The sequence below is a fragment of the Malania oleifera genome, chromosome 4, assembly GCF_029873635.1.
Source record: "Malania oleifera isolate guangnan ecotype guangnan chromosome 4, ASM2987363v1, whole genome shotgun sequence".
NCBI classification, from domain to species: domain Eukaryota; kingdom Viridiplantae; phylum Streptophyta; class Magnoliopsida; order Santalales; family Ximeniaceae; genus Malania; species Malania oleifera.
Genome location: NC_080420.1, coordinates 115,258,808 through 115,275,865, shown reverse-complemented (window position 1 = coordinate 115,275,865; position 17,058 = coordinate 115,258,808). Strand labels below are relative to the sequence as shown.

At 38.3% G+C, this 17,058-nt stretch overlaps 1 protein-coding gene across 4 annotated transcripts in view; it reads right to left on the bottom strand.

Annotated features, from left to right (window-relative positions):
* Nucleotides 1-17,058, bottom strand: part of LOC131154191 (protein ALWAYS EARLY 2-like) — a 95,812-nt gene that overhangs the window by 11,238 nt on the left and 67,516 nt on the right. For all 4 annotated transcript variants that reach the window (XM_058106781.1, XM_058106782.1, XM_058106783.1 and 1 more), the window contains exons 9-14: nt 13,273-13,350; nt 12,468-12,745; nt 12,280-12,327; nt 10,136-10,465; nt 9,861-10,039; nt 9,465-9,747 (exon numbers count right to left, since the gene is read on the bottom strand). In XM_058106781.1, coding sequence (XP_057962764.1) covers nt 9,465-9,747; nt 9,861-10,039; nt 10,136-10,465; nt 12,280-12,327; nt 12,468-12,745; nt 13,273-13,350 — 1,196 coding nt within the window. The remainder of the gene's footprint in view (nt 1-9,464; nt 9,748-9,860; nt 10,040-10,135; nt 10,466-12,279; nt 12,328-12,467; nt 12,746-13,272; nt 13,351-17,058) is intronic.

The window sequence follows — 17,058 nt, the reverse complement described above, 5'->3', positions numbered from 1 at the left end:
AGAGATATGGCAACCCTCCAATAAAATGAGTAAAGACAGCTCCTCCACCTCTCTACCATTCAAATCCCTTCTAAAAATCCCAAGAAAACAAATCCCTCTTGAGAGTAAGAAAAGAGATCACAACTTTGTGGTGGGAAAAGAGGCAAAATGAAAAGGAATAGAAGAATACAAGCTTGAATAAATCAGCAATTTATCAATCTTCCTATTTATTATGCCACCATTTCCTATTCCTTGCCCAGCAGCAAGAATAATGAGGGAGGTTAATCAATTATCTATATCCAAAAAGGGTTTAAAATCGAATCTTCACTTCAAAAAAGCCCTTTATCATAAGTAGATTTGGGGGTTTGTCGCCAAGCAAAATCATCTCCAGACGACAGCCACTGTTGCCACTGAACACGGACTGGCCTATGATTGTTGGACAATAAAAGAGTTGAAGATGTCCCTATGGCATGGGGGTATGGAAGTGGACTAGGAGAGGATGATGCCTCTTCATACACCAGCAGTTTTACATGGGTCATTTCTTCAGATATGAAAAGTGGTGCAAGGGGTTCTCTTTGAAGGACAAAATCCGAGATTTGATTACTTCCTAAGCAACAACAGCAACGACAACAACAAACCAAGCCTTAAGCCCAGTAGGTGGGGTCAGATACTTAAATCTTTTCTGTCAACTTACATGAAAATAGGCAATTTCGTCCAACAAATTCAAGGCTTTTAAATCCTTATTCACTATCTCATTCCAGATTGTTTTAGGTTTACCCCTAACCCTTCTACTGCCCCTCACAGTTACTAGCATTACTTCCTATGCACACCACTCAAATGGTGAAGTGGCTAGAGAGGCAACATTTGTGAAGAGAGCCCAAGATTTGGGAGAAAAAACCTCCACAAAATTTCAACTTGCTCATTATTTTGGAGGTTGTTCTTTAAGAAGAATTCAGTTAGACGGAAGCTTAGCAGTGGCATCTGTTTCAATGTTAAGTGTTACATATAGTTATAGAAAGGGAAGATACTGTAGAGGAACAAGCAAATTTTCCTAAGAAGGCAAGTTGGAAGATGGTAAAGTTGGTGAGCCCTACTCCTTGGCTCCTTGGCAGTGTTTTGTAATTTTGATGCTTAATGGGTTTGGAAAGGGGAAGGAGAGAAAGGTTTAGTCACAGTGCTCAGTTTTGCCTATCTTTAGGGGTATGTGGATGGAGAGAAATGCCAGAACCTCTAAGAAGTTGGACGCTCCTCCTAACTGGCTTTGGAATAGATGCTGTTTCTCACATCACTGTGTGTTTTGGAAAATGGTTTCATTCGGCACTTACATCTGGCAGATTTACGATGGCACTGGGTTGCTTTGCTCTAGAAGAGCTGATTTGTAATCTTTGTTCTCTGGTTCTCAAGTTTGGTCTTTTTTCTGTTCTTTCAGGAGGGTAATCTTATCCTCACTGTTTTCCTTCTTTTTTCCCCTTTACTGTACTCATTTTCTCTCACTAATAAATTTCTTTGTTATCAGAAAAAAATAAAATAAAATAAAACAAAAACAAAAACAAAAACAAAACAAAAACAAGTTTCTTTTTTAAAAAATTTCACTTGGCAAGCAGTATTATGCTGCCCTTTTTTTCCAGATAAGTAATAAGTGAATGACATTAAAAAACACCAAACGGTGCCTCCCATGTACAAAAAACTATTTATCAAAAAAACATTAACGGGAAAAAAAAAAAAAAAAGAACCTGAGTATAGAGATCTGGTGCAAAATTCCCATAACTCCAGCCAAAAAATAGTATGCAGCAATGTATCCTTCAAATGCAGTACATTCAACTCTACCCTCCTCAAAAGGTCTCCCATTTCTCTCACCATAAACACCAAAAAACAACCAGGGGAATGGTAGCCCACATCTTGTTTAATTCAGAATAGTCCTCTGCCATTTCCAACAGTGGAGCAAATGTTGTACATGAGCATAAGTTGAGGGGTTGCCAAAGGAGATACCATAACTCCCTAGCAATTGGACCATGGCGAAGATCCAGTATTGGGCAACTTGAGCTGGATCTTGACAGCAGATAGTCTTCGAAAAAGGGGAATCTCATCGTGGTGGGCTGATGCTTTTTTCGTGCACATATGTAGCTGAAGCTCTCAGCAGTTGTCACATTGTTATTGGAACGCTTGGCTGCTGAATCTTGCTTTGTTTATTGCTGGGATACAAGGGTGCCTATATATTTGAGGGAAGAGTTGTAGCCTGTAGGCATAGAGGGGTATATATGGTAGTGAAGAAAGGGAAAAACAATATGCTAATCCCTGTAGCAGCATTTTGGATGGCATGGAGGGAAAAGAATAGGACCACTGAGGGATAGGAAACTACCCAGCTGTCCTTTAAAGGGTTATGGCTGCAAATTTTTAGATTTTGGTTTAGTGGGAAAATTACGTTATCTGTGTACTATGCCAAAATATTTTGTTGCTTTTTATCATGTGAGTGGGCTGGGAAACATATATTTCTACTATTAGGAAGGCCGGGAACACTGCTCTCTCTCGATCTTCATGAACTAGCTCTCACGAAGACGACGGTGGGACCCCCAACCCTTGCGACAACGGCAACTCAGTGCCGTTCGGGGATTCGCAGAGGGGACTCAGATGGCGGTATGTGCCGTTTCCGGGATTTGCAGAGGAGAAGCTCTCGCAACGACGGTCTCGAGAAGACACTAAGTTCGGGAACGTGAGGGAGCCGTTCGGGGATTTGCAGACCAGGGGGAAGTTCAACACCCACACGGACTTCGAGCTCTGCCTCTCTCCCGCTCGCATCCCACATCCACATCTCCAGCCTCCTCCTGCCGTGCACGTTTCACCAGAGAGCACAGTCACTAGCCGCAACCACAAACGATCGCCCATCTCGCCGCCTGCCGGATCTCCGGGACATTGAATTCAGCAAGCCATTTTTCTACCGATACTCGAAACATCCTTAATCAGGTATGTCTCTCTTTAACCATCTAAGATTTTGCTGAAGTAAGACGCCTACAGTCTAGGGTTTCGATGGCGGCGCCTACCGGCCCTCTGGGGTTCCTCCACCAGTAGGGCCTCTTTCGAAAGGTGGTTCAAGACCTTTGTCGTATGCCTATGTAGTATCACGTTCTCATGCTGTTAACCCGTCGTCTTCCTCTTTCAAACTAGCCACGAGATATCCTATTGATGTAGATGGAGATGTTTCATATTCTCTGAGGCTGACATGAACAAAGTGGCGGAAGATTTCTGGTTTGCGTTGGTTTTGAAATTTTTGCGTTCTAGACCATCCATTGACGTTATCCGTTTGAATATCATAAAGTAGTGGGGCCTTTCGAAATCCCTTCTGTTAGTTTCATGGATGATTTTCACGTACTAGTTCAGATGAAGAATGAGAAAGATTTTCTTCATGGATGGTCTTGTGAAGGAAGGATTTTAGCTGGGTTTTCGTTTCGTCTTTTTCAATGGACAAAGGATTTCAATCTGAAGCAGGAACCATCCTTGGCCCCTCAATGGTTATTTCTCCCTGGTCTTCTGATGCACATGTACAGGCCTGATTGTTTACAAATTTTAGCCACGAGGTTTGGTCGATACCTGGGAACTGACAATGCTACGCTTAACCAAACTAAGGCTACGAGTGCGAGAATATGCATGGAGGTGGATTTATTGGCAAATCAGGTGGATGTTTTCCCGATTGTTGTTTCTGCAAATCAAAAAATTTGTCAAGAAGGGAGGTACGAAAAGCAAGGATTTTATTGTGAGAAATGTCATAGACAAGGGCATTCAAAGGTGGCATGCCGAGGGGGTGAAAGAAAACAGAAAATTGGGGATAGAAGTAAGGATACCAAAAATGCTAGACAAGAAAATCGACAAGAAGTTTGGCGTGTAAAGAAATTGGATAAAGGGAAGGAAGTTCAGAGAGAATTGATAGATCCATGCATTGTTGAAGAACCTTTAGAGGTGGCTCATGTTCAAGAGGATGCAACGACATCACAAATTTTGCCAGTGGTTGAGACAGTTCCGCAAAGTGAGATGGAAGAGGGGGAGTTTGTTCCTAAAAATCCAAGGCCTAAAGTGGAGATTTTGCATATGAACACAAAACAATATGAGATTGTGCAGAGGGAGGAGATTGTTGAACCAGTCTTGGGTGCTCCTGACGCTGATATTCTGATAGTGGAAGATGGTATAGTAGTGCGTGATCAGTTGATGACATCTAGTAATATGGTTTTAAAAATCTTGGAACAAGAGTGTACAATCATGCCCAGGTATGTCCCACATAATTGTGAATCAGATAGGGAGGTGGAGACAAATACTTTAGAAAAACTCCCATTGGAAAAGGTCATTTGTTCGGATGATGATTTACATGTTCCACTTGTTAAGTTGAAGGATATTAATGGGCAAAGTGAGAAGAAGTCTCAACGGATTATTACTCGTCCAAAGAAACTTGATTTATGATTAATACAATTCTAGAGTGGAACATGCAGGGTTTAGGCACGTCTAAAAGCCGTTTATAAAAGTTAATGAGGAAATTTTCACCTTCTATTTTGGTTCTTTCAGAGCCATTTTCTGATGAAAGTCATATCGCAATGGGCTGACTTTCTCAATTTTCCGAATTTTTGTGCGAATGCATCATTGGGGGGTAAACTTTGGATGTTTTGGAAAGAGGAAGTGCACTTTGAGTTACAACATATGTCTGATCAAGTTATTTCGGGTATTTTTAGTTCTGTGGACCAGAATATCTTGGCTTCGTTTGTTCATGCTAAATGTCGTCAAATAGATCGCTGGGAACTTTGGAATGATTTGGAGTTTGTATAGAGGGATGATTTCCCTTGGTTAGTGGCGGGAGATATTAATATCATCCGTTCAGATTTGGAACGTATCGGTGATCATACGAGGCCGTTATCGGTTATGGAGGAATTTAATACTTGCTTGGACAACTGTGGTCTTATGGGTTTGGTTGGTACTAGCAGCAACATCTCTTGGGGTAATGGTCACAGTGGAAATTCTCGGAGTTGGGCAAAATTGGATAGGGTCCTCTATAATTCGAATCTTCTCCAATATTTGCCAAATATTTATTTTGAGTATGGAAAGAGGAGGACTTCAGATCATAACCCATTGATTATTCGATTTCATAGAAATTTGCATCGGTATGGTCCTTCTCCCTTCAGGTATCAGAATATGTGGAGCACTCATCAGTCTTTTAAGTCTTGTATGGAAGAAGCCTAGAAGGAAGAGTCATATGGCACAGGTTTAGTTAGACTTGCTACTAAATTGAAGCATACGAAAGTTGCAATCCGAAACTGGAACAAACAGGTTTTTGGACATGTGCATCAGAACATTAAAAAACTGGAGGAAAGTATGGAGGTTCTAGAGGCTCGGCTTCAGGAAGGGTATTCGCCAAAAATGGAGGAAGATTTCTTCCTTACTAAACTCGAGTTGGAAGCATGGGAAAAGAGGGAGGAGATTCGTATTTCTCAGCTATCCAAAAAGAAGTGGTTGGAGGCGGGGGATAACAATACAAAGTTATTTCATGCATTTGTGAACCAAAAGAGGAAGAAGACTATGATTCATTCATTGAAACTTCCGAATGGAGAAGTGTTGGAATCTATGGAGGCTGTTCATGAGGGTGCAGTAAGGTATTTTCGAACTTTCATAATAGCTATAGGCCCCAGTCAAACAACTAACCTTGTTGATATAATATCTCCTATGGTTTCTGAAGTGGAGAATATTGCTCTTTGTCGTGAACCGTCCGAGGTGGAGGTAAGGGATGCTATTCTTTCTATCCCGAGAAATAGTAGCCCAATTCTGGATGGTTTTGGTTCGGCTTTTTTCCATGATTGTTGGGATATTGTAAAAGAAGAGGCGATTGATGCAGCTAGATACTTTTTTCCTAGGTATCCTCTTCCTAGATTTTATTATGTATCTTACATTGTTCTAACCCCAAAAGTTCAGAATCCCCAGAGTTTTGACAAGTTTAGGCCTATTAGTTTTTGTAGTGTTATCTACAAATTTTTTTCAAAAATTATTGTTGCAACGATGACAGGTTCATTGTCTGCATTGATTCATCCGGAACAGGGAGCTTTCATTCCTGGTAGAAGTATATTTGAAAATATTTCATTGGCACAAGAAATAGTTCATTCTCTGCATAAGAAGTCTAATGGTGGAAATGTAATGATCAAAGTGGACATGGCTAAGGCATATGATAGGGTCGATTGGGATTTTTTAAACTTGGTTCTTAAAAGCTTTGGATTCTCATGGAGATTTTGTGGTTTAGTGGCGGAATGTGTTTCCTCTCCTTGGTTCTCCATTATGATGAATGGCACTTATAAAGGTTTCTTTAAACCTTCTAGAGGGCTTCGCCAAGGAGACCCTCTATCTCCTTATCTATTTATTATTTTACAAGAAGCTCTTTCTCAGCTTTTAAAGAAAAATTTTATGGAGAATAAGATAGGGGCTAGCTATCATCCTCGTAGGGCACCTTTGGTACCTCACCTTCTCTATGTGGATGACATTCTTATTTTTGCCAATGGTAAGAGAAGTTCCATTTGAATGCCTATTAAGACTCTTAAGAAATATAAGGATTGGTCTAGTCAAATGATAAATAAAGACAAGTCAAGTATTTTTTCGTCAAAGAGATTGCTTATGCTCGGAAGAGATCCTTGTTAAGGACGATTGGCTTTGCGGAAGGAGGGTTCCCTGCTACATACTTGGGTGTTCCTTTGGTATCGGGTCGACTTACGGCCCGTATTTTAGAGCCCCTAGTTGCTAAATTGAGGAAAAAGATAGCGGGTTGAAAATTTAAGCTTTTATCTCAAGAGGGCCGCTTAATTTTAATTAAGCATGTATTATCATCAATGGCAGTTCATCAATTGGCGGTAATGGACATTCCTAATATTGTCTTCACAAAGATAAATTCTATGTTATCGAATTTTTTTTGGAGTGGAGTAAATAATAAAAGGAAAAGGAAATGGTGTTCCTGGTCTAATATTTGTAAGCCTGTTTGTGAGGGTGGTTTGAGTATTAGGGATTTTGAGGAAATAAAAAAATCATTGCATATGAAGTTTGTGTGGAGATTGTTAACTATGGATAATTTGTGGACTCAATTCTTTAAAGCCAAGTATTTGTATAATAGACACCACTTGAGAGAAATGAAACCAGATAAAGGAACTAGATTTTGGAGATCGATTGTTCGTGTGATACCTAAAGTATTAGAGCATGTTCGTATTCAAATTAAAGAAGGGTCGGCCTCTTTCTGGTTTGCTCAATGGTTAGCCTCCGGTCCCCTTTGTGCTAAGGTTCAGAAAATCAGAAACCATAAGCTACGAACACGAGATTGTTGGGATAGAGATGAGTGGAATGTTGATTTATTAGTGAATCTGTTGGGTGAAGATCAGGCTGAGGAAGTAATGAACTCTGCTATTTCTTGCAAGGAGGGTCCAGACATAGTAATTTGAGAACCTTCAACAGATGGGAAATCTACCACGGCAAGTGCTTGGGAAATTATAAGGGAGCGTAAAGAGGAATTCTTAGTTGCAAAATGGATCTGGCATTCTATGTTGCCAAAAAGGGTGTCAATTTGTATGTGGAAGTTTTGGTTCGCTTGTCTTCCGGTTGATACTCGTATTAAAGAAGTAGGTGTTCAGATGGCCTCTCAGTGTGATTGTTGTTCAAATGCCAAGATTGAACCTCTAGACCACGTGTTTTGCACTGAATCTTTTGCTCAAGAGGTATGGAGACAAGTAGCAGTGGCGTTGGGTGTTAGTTATATGACAACGAACACATGGAAAGTCAGAGTTAATGTCTGGTTTAGTTGTGCAAGACGGGCCTCACAGTTAGGCATTTTGGTAGGTCTCATGCCTAATCTCATCATTTGGAGACTTTGGACTTGTCGATGTAGAGTCAGGATGAAATCAATTCATGATTCGGTGAGAAATGTGTGGCTTGATATTAAATATTGGCTGAGATCCATTTCAGACAACTTAACTAAATGTGCACCTGCTTCTTGCAATGATATTGCAGTCCTTCGTGCTTTGGATATTCAAGTAAAAAAATGTGAGGGTTCATCTTCCACATGTAGTCAGATGGTGTAAACCTGGGATAGGTTGGGTTAAGTTGAATGTGGATGGAAACTGTAGAGGTAACCCAGGTAATTGTGGTGGTGAAGGTGTGATAAGAGATGAAAGAGGTTTATTTAAAGCAGTTTTTTCCTCATTACTGGATTATGGAACCAATAATATGACTGAATTGAAGGCGATTATTATAGGGATTAATCTATGCAAAGATCTCGGATATGATCAAGTGGAGATTGCATGTGACTTTGCTTTGTTGGTTCAGTGGATAAATTTTGGGAAGTGTTCGGCTTGGAACTTATGGGAATTGTGGGAAGAGCTTGTGCTAGCATTGAGAGGCATACAGTACAAAGTGGAACATGTTTACAGAGAGGAGAATAAAAGTGCGGATTTCTTTGCAAAGCAGGGTGAATCTGGTATATCTCAATCATATAGTTGCCAAGATGATCTTCAACAGCAAGTCAGGGGATTGATTCAATTGGATTTGTTGGGATTTCCTTCCTTGAGCTCGTGATGCTTTGTGCTATCTTCCGGAATTTTGTTTGTTTTCCACTTATAGTTGTTTAGTTCTTATTTATTTGTTTGGTTGCTGGTCATTGGTTTATTGGTTTTGAATAAGTTGGTTAAGTTAGTTTCAGAGTCTTGGGGTTTGATTGTTGTCCCCAAGTCTCAAGATTGGAACCACGGTATTCCTCCGCCATAAGTGAGGGGTTTTCTAATAAAGATAGGAGGTGCCACCCTCTTTTTGTAAAAAAAAAAAAGGTTGGCTGGGAAAAAAAACAAAAAAAAAAAAAAAACACATACATAGGACATTCATCACAAGCTTACAAGTATAAAATGAGACCCTTACACCTTTTGTCAAGCATATGCTATGAAAAATAGATGTCTTAATGATTATTCCATGTATGTGTGCCCTGAGTTACTCTCAATGGACACATGAAACACTGCACAAAATTCACATGTCTGCGCCAAACATTCACAGGTATGGTACATACTATAGAAAGGAGTGGGGGAAAGAAGAAAGGTATAGACTAAACAACTCAGCACACTGTGTAATAAACCAGTACAGGCTGTAAGACAAACAGCATAGAAACATGCAAGAAGCTGCAGGCTACACCGTCACACGGATTGAGTTAATAGCCTCATCACATCAAATAGATAGCCATCTTAAGTGTGGATTATCTATAATAAAATCCTTAATTCAATTTTTTGGTTTGGAAAAAAAAATTAATTAATTTCCCCCAACCCAAGGAAAAAAAATTTTTGAAAGACTAAGCTGTTTCATATTGCTTCCATAAGGATGCAATGCCCCAACACAAGAGAGTGTGGGTGACAGTAGAACCACTACAGGGAAAGCCAGTGGCATTTTTGTGATCAAGAAATATGACAAAATAAATTATGCACTTATATGAGAGAATATATTACCATGACAAATTCAACTCCCAACTCAGGACGATCAAACTGAACCCTGCACTTGTCATGATCAACTGTGAGCACACTTCCATCATGAACTTCTCTGGTTTTCGGATGAAGAGCAACTACACGTTGTCCAACTGATAGAGGCCGTGCTAAATCTGTTGGAAGCCCATCCTTCATTCCAGCACGAAGTTGAGTATAATGCATTCTAACAGATTCCCTGTACTGTTTAAGTTTCACTTTTTCTTCATGTAGGAAACGTTCAGAAAATCTCCGAGGCTTGCCAAGAGAACTGCATCAAGAATACACTGCAACATGAAGTGTCTACATTGCCAAGATATGCAACAATTCCACACCAACAGTCTAGCTATAAATACAAAAAAGAATAATCAAAAAACAACTTACCTTCTTATAACACCCCATTCAACACGAGTTAGTCTAGGAGTATGCCCTAGTCCGACATGATTTAAGTATTCCACAAACTCCCTCTTTGCAAACCAAGGGTAATCAAGGGCGCTGTAAAACCACTCAAAAGTGCACCATCTTCGAACTGCAGAAGATGTTAGACAACAAGAAAGCTTTTCCTGCATATTCAGCATAAATATATATAAATACATTAATCTAATTTTAACACACTAAAAAATTAAAACACAAGATCTGGGAGAAAATGCAGATTTTACACTTAAACACGCTGCCCTGTCTTGCAACGAAGAAGAGTATTTAGTGGTTTGCTCATTGGCATTTTTCTCTGGAGAATTTGTCTCTTTCTTTATCAACACTCTCTGTGGATCCATCTTACGCCTACTTCGCTGTTTGGTTGGTAAGCTAAGTTGATTTGTTCTTGGGCATTCTGTATTTGATGCAGCAACATCTGTCCCCCCTCTTCTCTGGTCACTGTTTGAGAGAGACCGCTCTGGAGATCTGACAGATTTCCATTGTTTTGGAAGAGCATATATTTGGCTGCTACGCTTACCTTTACCCAGAGATTTATTTTCTCCCTCAGCTGTGACCTGCCAAATGTGCACATCAGTAATGAAACAACATCAATTTTTATATCTACATGGTCAACTGAGGCCAGGGTCACAGTTTGGGGAGGGGAAAAATGTGCTGATAGTGAATTTGATTTCCAAAAGGAGAATTGTATTTTTTATATAGGAAATTTTATTTAATAAGAGAGGAGAAATATAAAGTGGGAAGGAAAAGACATCCTCCTAAAAACTAAAAGAGAACACAAAGAATCCTCCAGAAAAAATATTACATCAAAGCAACTCTCCAACCAATTGCAAGTTGTTAGATTACCGCTTTACCTAAGAAAAAGCTTAAGCTGTTAGGTGGTGGACTAACAATGTATATTGAGCCTTAACACTACAACATGCGTGCAGCCCAATTGCACGTGGAGAGATACACACAATGAATAACACCCATATTAGGAAGAAGATAAATTTTTAAAAAACTTACCTTAAACACAGGCAACAAGACTAGAACCCAAGACCTCTTAGTAACCAGCTCTGATACAGATTACCACTTAACTAAAAACTTACGCTGTTAGGTTATGGTTCAACAATTTATATCAAGCCTTAACACAAGTCAACCAAAGAAATGCCCTCAAAATACACCAAAATAAAAAGCCCAAAGTCAAGTTAAGCCACAATTTTATCCCAAAGACTGTCTATAACCATCACTACTCAAATCTGGAGTCCACCCATTTCTTTCCTCTCCATACAGAGCAACCAGTGTTTCTTCACAGCACTTTCTTCTCCACAAGAACTTGATTGAATAAAGAAAGAACCTTTTACCCCAGCACACCATTTAAAATAGGGTCATTGACTTTCCTCACAAAGAAAATGATAATTTAAATATCATAAATTACTAGATAACAAAAGTTGCAGTGTAATACATTACATAATAAGCCAGAATGTTTCTAACAAGCCTAACCCTTTGAAGAGTAGCATTTCTTTGTTAATATCATAAAATCTCAAAGTCAAGACATTATATCATATATAATGCCAAAACATAGCTTTGGTGCTCATCAATGTGAAAACACAAGAATACCCTATAACTGCTTCATGACTTCCTTTTCCTGCCAAAATTTCATTCCCAGACAACTGCATTTAGCAACCACGGACCAACAGAAAATAACAACCCCACTCTTCTTCTTTATTTAAGTTTACTTAAATATTTTTCTGTGACAAGAATCCTGAAAATAGATGATCGAAAATGTGAACAAACTCACATGCAGATAGCTTATGTAAAATGGATAGTTAAAAAATCAAATAAAATTGAAATCTTTTAACATTTTGATATGTCACAAATAAATTTTATTCTTAACATTCCAATGCTTTGTTGTTCATTTGTCAAAATTTGATCAATAACTTAGACAGTTCAATAAAATTTAACCAGTGCTGACTCTTTACAATCAACATTACATTGTGCTGCTCAGAAAAGTATAACTCAATAAAAAAATTTTACACTTCAATATGAGAACATAAAAAAGGACAACAGGACGACGCAATGTCTTATCAGAAGATGATTTCCCTAATCGAACACCTCTACCAACATGCAGAAAAAAGAAAGGAAACATATTATTTTTTTAAAAAAAAGTTACACATTTGCATCATTTTGCAGGTATAGCAAATTCACTATATTTTAACTGCACAGCTTTAGGCAGATAAAAAATGAAGTACTAGCAACACTTTCCTTCTTCAATATATTTAACAAAAAAAGTGAAGTAGTAATCTGCATTCCTGTGAAAATTCACTAGAAAAAGATGCACTAGGAAAAATAGATAAATAAACAGCTAAAATGCAAAATAATTTGCCCATACCTCAGTTTGATAAGGTTCACTCATTTGAGGATCAGAGTGAGCCGATATCTGCAAATTGCATAAGCATTTGATTTGATCACTAAATTATCCCATAAATTGGGTAATCATCCCATCATTTCAGGGGACAAAGAATGACAAAGCAGAGGAGGGAATGGTACGAGAAGTTTACACCAAATATTTAAACATACTTTTGATGACAGGGACTTTCGTTTTCTTTTCCATGCTTTACTTGCAAACTGCGACTGCACTTTTGTTTCAGAGCTATCATTAACATCAGATTCTGCATCCTTTGGAGGTTGAGATTTTCGAGGGGTAGCAACCTCAACTCCATGTAATGGGTGAATTGCCTTGCTCCCTAGTAGTCTAGATTTGTCTTTTTGATGGCTTGGGGACATAGCTTCAGGAGCACTTAACTTGTCAGTTGCATCAAAAGTAGCCTTTTCATCCTTCAACTGTACAGATGATTCTAGAGACAAGAAGTAAAAGAAAAAAGACAATTAATCACACACAATTTAGTATAATTTCAATTACCTTGGGAATAAAATTTTGGCGATATATATATTTTTTAATTTCTTTCAGTTTAACGGAGAAACTTTAAACAATTAACAGAAAACGTCTTCATGAAATATGAATCATCAGAAAATGTAAGACTCCAAAAAAAAAAGGAAAAAGATTCTGCAAAGCCAACGAAACATTAACTGTCCAATCAACTTAGATCATGCATCAAGAAATTATTTAAGAAGCCATCATGCATTAAGAAATTACTTAAGAAATCGAGGAGCTATAACAGTGGCCTAATGAACATAAAAGAATTACTAAGGCAGGATTTTATTACAGTGACAAGAATACAAAAATAAAATAAAATAAAGTAAAATAAAAATACACAAAAGAGATGAATTTCAACATAGAAAGATGCCCAACAAATGTTACCAATACACAGAACAACAAATCGATTAAATATAAGTACACAGAAAAGTAGAATGACATATTTACCGGATTCTATTGTGGATGCTGGCATCATTAGAGATAAATCAGCCAATGCCAGCAAGGCATCGAAGGCAGTGTTTTCATCTGCATAAATAAATACAAGATATAAATACAATAACAGAACTAAAAACAAACATCCGAAAACACAAGATAGTTTCTCTTCAAACACGATAGTTTCCTTTTAAAAAAGAAAAGTTTGGTATAACATGCTTGGTAAACAGCTCTTTCAGCTTCCAAAAAAGACAGCGTTTAGCTTTTTTGGAGAACTTTTAAAAATTACAGATTTACAGCTTTTAAAAGTTAAAAGCTAGCTTTTTCTAAGACATTAGTTTATTTCATGAGTGTCGTTAGCTTTCTTCACATATCAGAAAAATATTTTTTGATTTAGAGAGAGAGAGAGAGAGAGCAGGGGGAAAAAGACATTAGAATGAGAGAGAAGTTATAATGATGGGGGGCAAGAAGTCCACCCAAAGAAAAACTAAAAATAAAGATAAAATTAAAAAAGATGAGAAATAAAAATAAAAATAAATAAATAATCCCCTCCTCAATCCTTTTCCGTCATAATTCACAAATCACTTCAAGTTAGCTAACTCCCTCTAACCCTTCCTAGCTCTGTTTTTACCCCCATCAAAGTGCAGTTCATATCCTCTTGGATCACAAAACTTTAAATTCAACTTATCCATAAGATCTTGAGTTTCTAAATTCTTCCTTGGAATCTCCTCCACTCGTGTAGGAAGAATACCATCCTTGCATTGCAGTTCACTAACCAGACCATTGTCTTCAAGAATAGAAACACCCTCAAATCTTTCAACAAGGAGGATGCACGTACAATAAATCCCCTAGAACATCAACAGAATCAGAAACATATCCAAACAGTTTCCTAATCCCATCCAAACAATAAACCTCCATCACAATCAAACTCTCACTAAGATCAACACCATCATTATCTGATAAGTCTTTCCTTTGTTAGCCTCATCACAAGAATTACCCGTCTTATTAGCATATATATCTTCCTTGATACTTAACTTACCTTGTAAATTTATCTTTAATATCTTTGGCACAATCTCACTAGAAATTTATCTTTAATATCTTTGGCACTGTCTCACTAGAGTGCTCTCTTCTCTTCCTATAACTTCCTCATTTTCGTACCCATCAAGCAGCCTTCTGAATTCGAACAAGCATACACATTGGGACCCTTAGATTTATCTAACCTAAGACTTGAATCAACATATTTCCTCCCCAAAACACCATCTTCTCTATTAGCCTTTGTAACATCAGCCTCTTTTCCCTCTACAGAACTAGAATCATCCACGACTTTGACGCTTGATTTTATCATCTCTATGGCCAAGAGATCTTTACAAAGAAAAGCTATCAGCGCCCTCAATTTGCTCTTGACAAGATATATTGCCTTTGTGTCTAGAATTGGAGAGAAGCATCAAACTTCCTTAACAGATAAGGGAGAATCCATCTTCTCCATACTCTGCTTCTGGGAGTTGAGACTAGGGAATGGGGCACGCGCATTAATAGGATCCATCAAGGCATCAGTCAATTCACCCTTTCTTCCAATGAGCCAAAAGAGCGAGCCATCCTTAACATCCAATATAGAAGAGCCCAAAATATAATGGACATGTTCAATTAAGTGGTCCAACTTACTTAGAAAGGAGGCTCCTTCTTTTTAAATAATCTGGCCCAGATCTAGCACTAGGAATAAACAACCCAAACCAAATTTCTTGGCTTCATCTTCCCCAAGCGTAACCCTAGCAACCATAGCTAGGATCACATCGTCCTCCAAAACCCTAGCCGCTTTAGTAGTTTAAGCAATTCCAGCTGCCTTAGCAGCATAATCATATGACTCTGATCACACGTTTATTTGCAGCTTGCCCCTACACCAAAGACACTACTTCTCTTTCCCATATATTACATCCTATTTTCGTGGTTGGTAGGTTCTACTCATGCATCCCTTACCCTCACCTACCTTCCCTTCACCACCTGGCTCCATGATCTAGGAGCTAGAGGATAAGCATCACCTTTGCCTCCAGATTGAAGACGGAACTCCTTAGATAATTCGCCCCAAAAAAAAAAAAAAACAAAACAAAACAAAAAAAAAACTCGCAAAGCTATGCCAACCAACCCCCTATTGCTCCACCAGGAATAAACACAAAAAATTTCTAACCTTCCCATCTCAAAAGTCAGACCTAACTCCAGATACTTCCCCACTCTCATCCAATTTCCATACGAACATTGCAAGAACCACTTTCCAACCAAACAGGATCTGGTAGACCATTGGCAAACCAAAGAACTGCCTCCTTCGAGAGTTTAACCCACCAAATATGAGAACTATTACTCTCGAACAGAAAACAAAAAAGATAATCTATCGCACCTTGTCCAATCTCAAATCAAAGGTCTTCCCTTTGATCTAAATCAATCGCTTTAGCATCGTCTGCTATTTTTCAAAGCTATGGAGAGAGAGAGAGAGAGAGAGAGAGAGAGAGAGAGAGAGAGAGAGGCCATCGCTTTTTGTGTAGATAATCATAATAGCATTTTCTTCTATTGTAGAATTCTCGTACTTTTCCCAAATTTTCCACACATCAGAAAATTATTGATGCATCAATTGCATTTCTAGAGATGACATCCATTTTGATCATCTTAATTTTCAGCCACCTTATTGCGTTTTTACCAACACTTGGGATCAATTTTTTCTAACAGCTCCTTTTCATAGGAGGCCAAACAATTTCTACAACTACCTGAATCACCTCCTTCTTATCACTTCCTTTTTAAAAGCTACTTTCACAAAAGGGGCCAACCTCAGCCAAAATCATTTTGCAGGCAAACAATTTGCAAACTCCAAAGCAAACCTTAAAATTTCAGCAAATCAAATTCCCGATAAGCATTTCCAGGTTATTGAGAAACACTTTGCTAGCACTAAAAAAGTCGTGTGTGTGCGTGCGTAGAAAAAGAAGCTTTATTGAAATTAGGAAGGACAAACAGATACAATGATGTTCTTCTGAAAAATTAAGAAAAATAATTTTCTTATGTTTTCATTCCTCATTAGATTTAGGTGAAATTTCTATACAACAAAGTTCTTCTTATGCAATTCACATTTGTTCCTACTCCCCCAATTATTAAAAGACTAACACCCTTGTCATTTTCCTATATCATGGACTTATGGGGCGCTTCCTACTTCTTTCCTATGTGACACAGGGGCAGCATCAAGGTTCTGCAGCCATGGAGAAATTAGAAGAGAGGAAAGAAGGTGAAAGGAGGATAGAGGAGATACCAAAGGGAACTCACGTTCACTTCCAATTCAAATTCACCAAATAACTTCCTACATCATGGCTTTCACACACTATTTATAAGAAAGCCTATAAACACATGAAATAACACACATACCCCTAAAACTACAGTACATTACAAGCATACCCCTCGAATACACAATTACTACAAACAAGCCCCCAATATAAATAATCCTAATACAAGCAAATTTAACAGCTAACTAACTAAGCACATTCGGGTTTCAGACCGATAAACTATCCACCCATTCTTTGACATAGGGCTCCTAACTGGGTCGAAATGATCCATCCAAATAGCCGGTTCTCTTTTGACATCCATTCCCTCCTTCCGAAAAGAACTCGAAAGAAAGTACCAAGGAGTCCATCACCATGAATAGAGTCAACTTGTTTCATAAGAAAGAAACCTGCAGTACGCTTCAAAGTGGTGAGTGGAAGAATTCATTATGCCATTAAATTATACTTCTTTTTGTCAGTGGAGAGGGTATAACAATTCTCATATCTA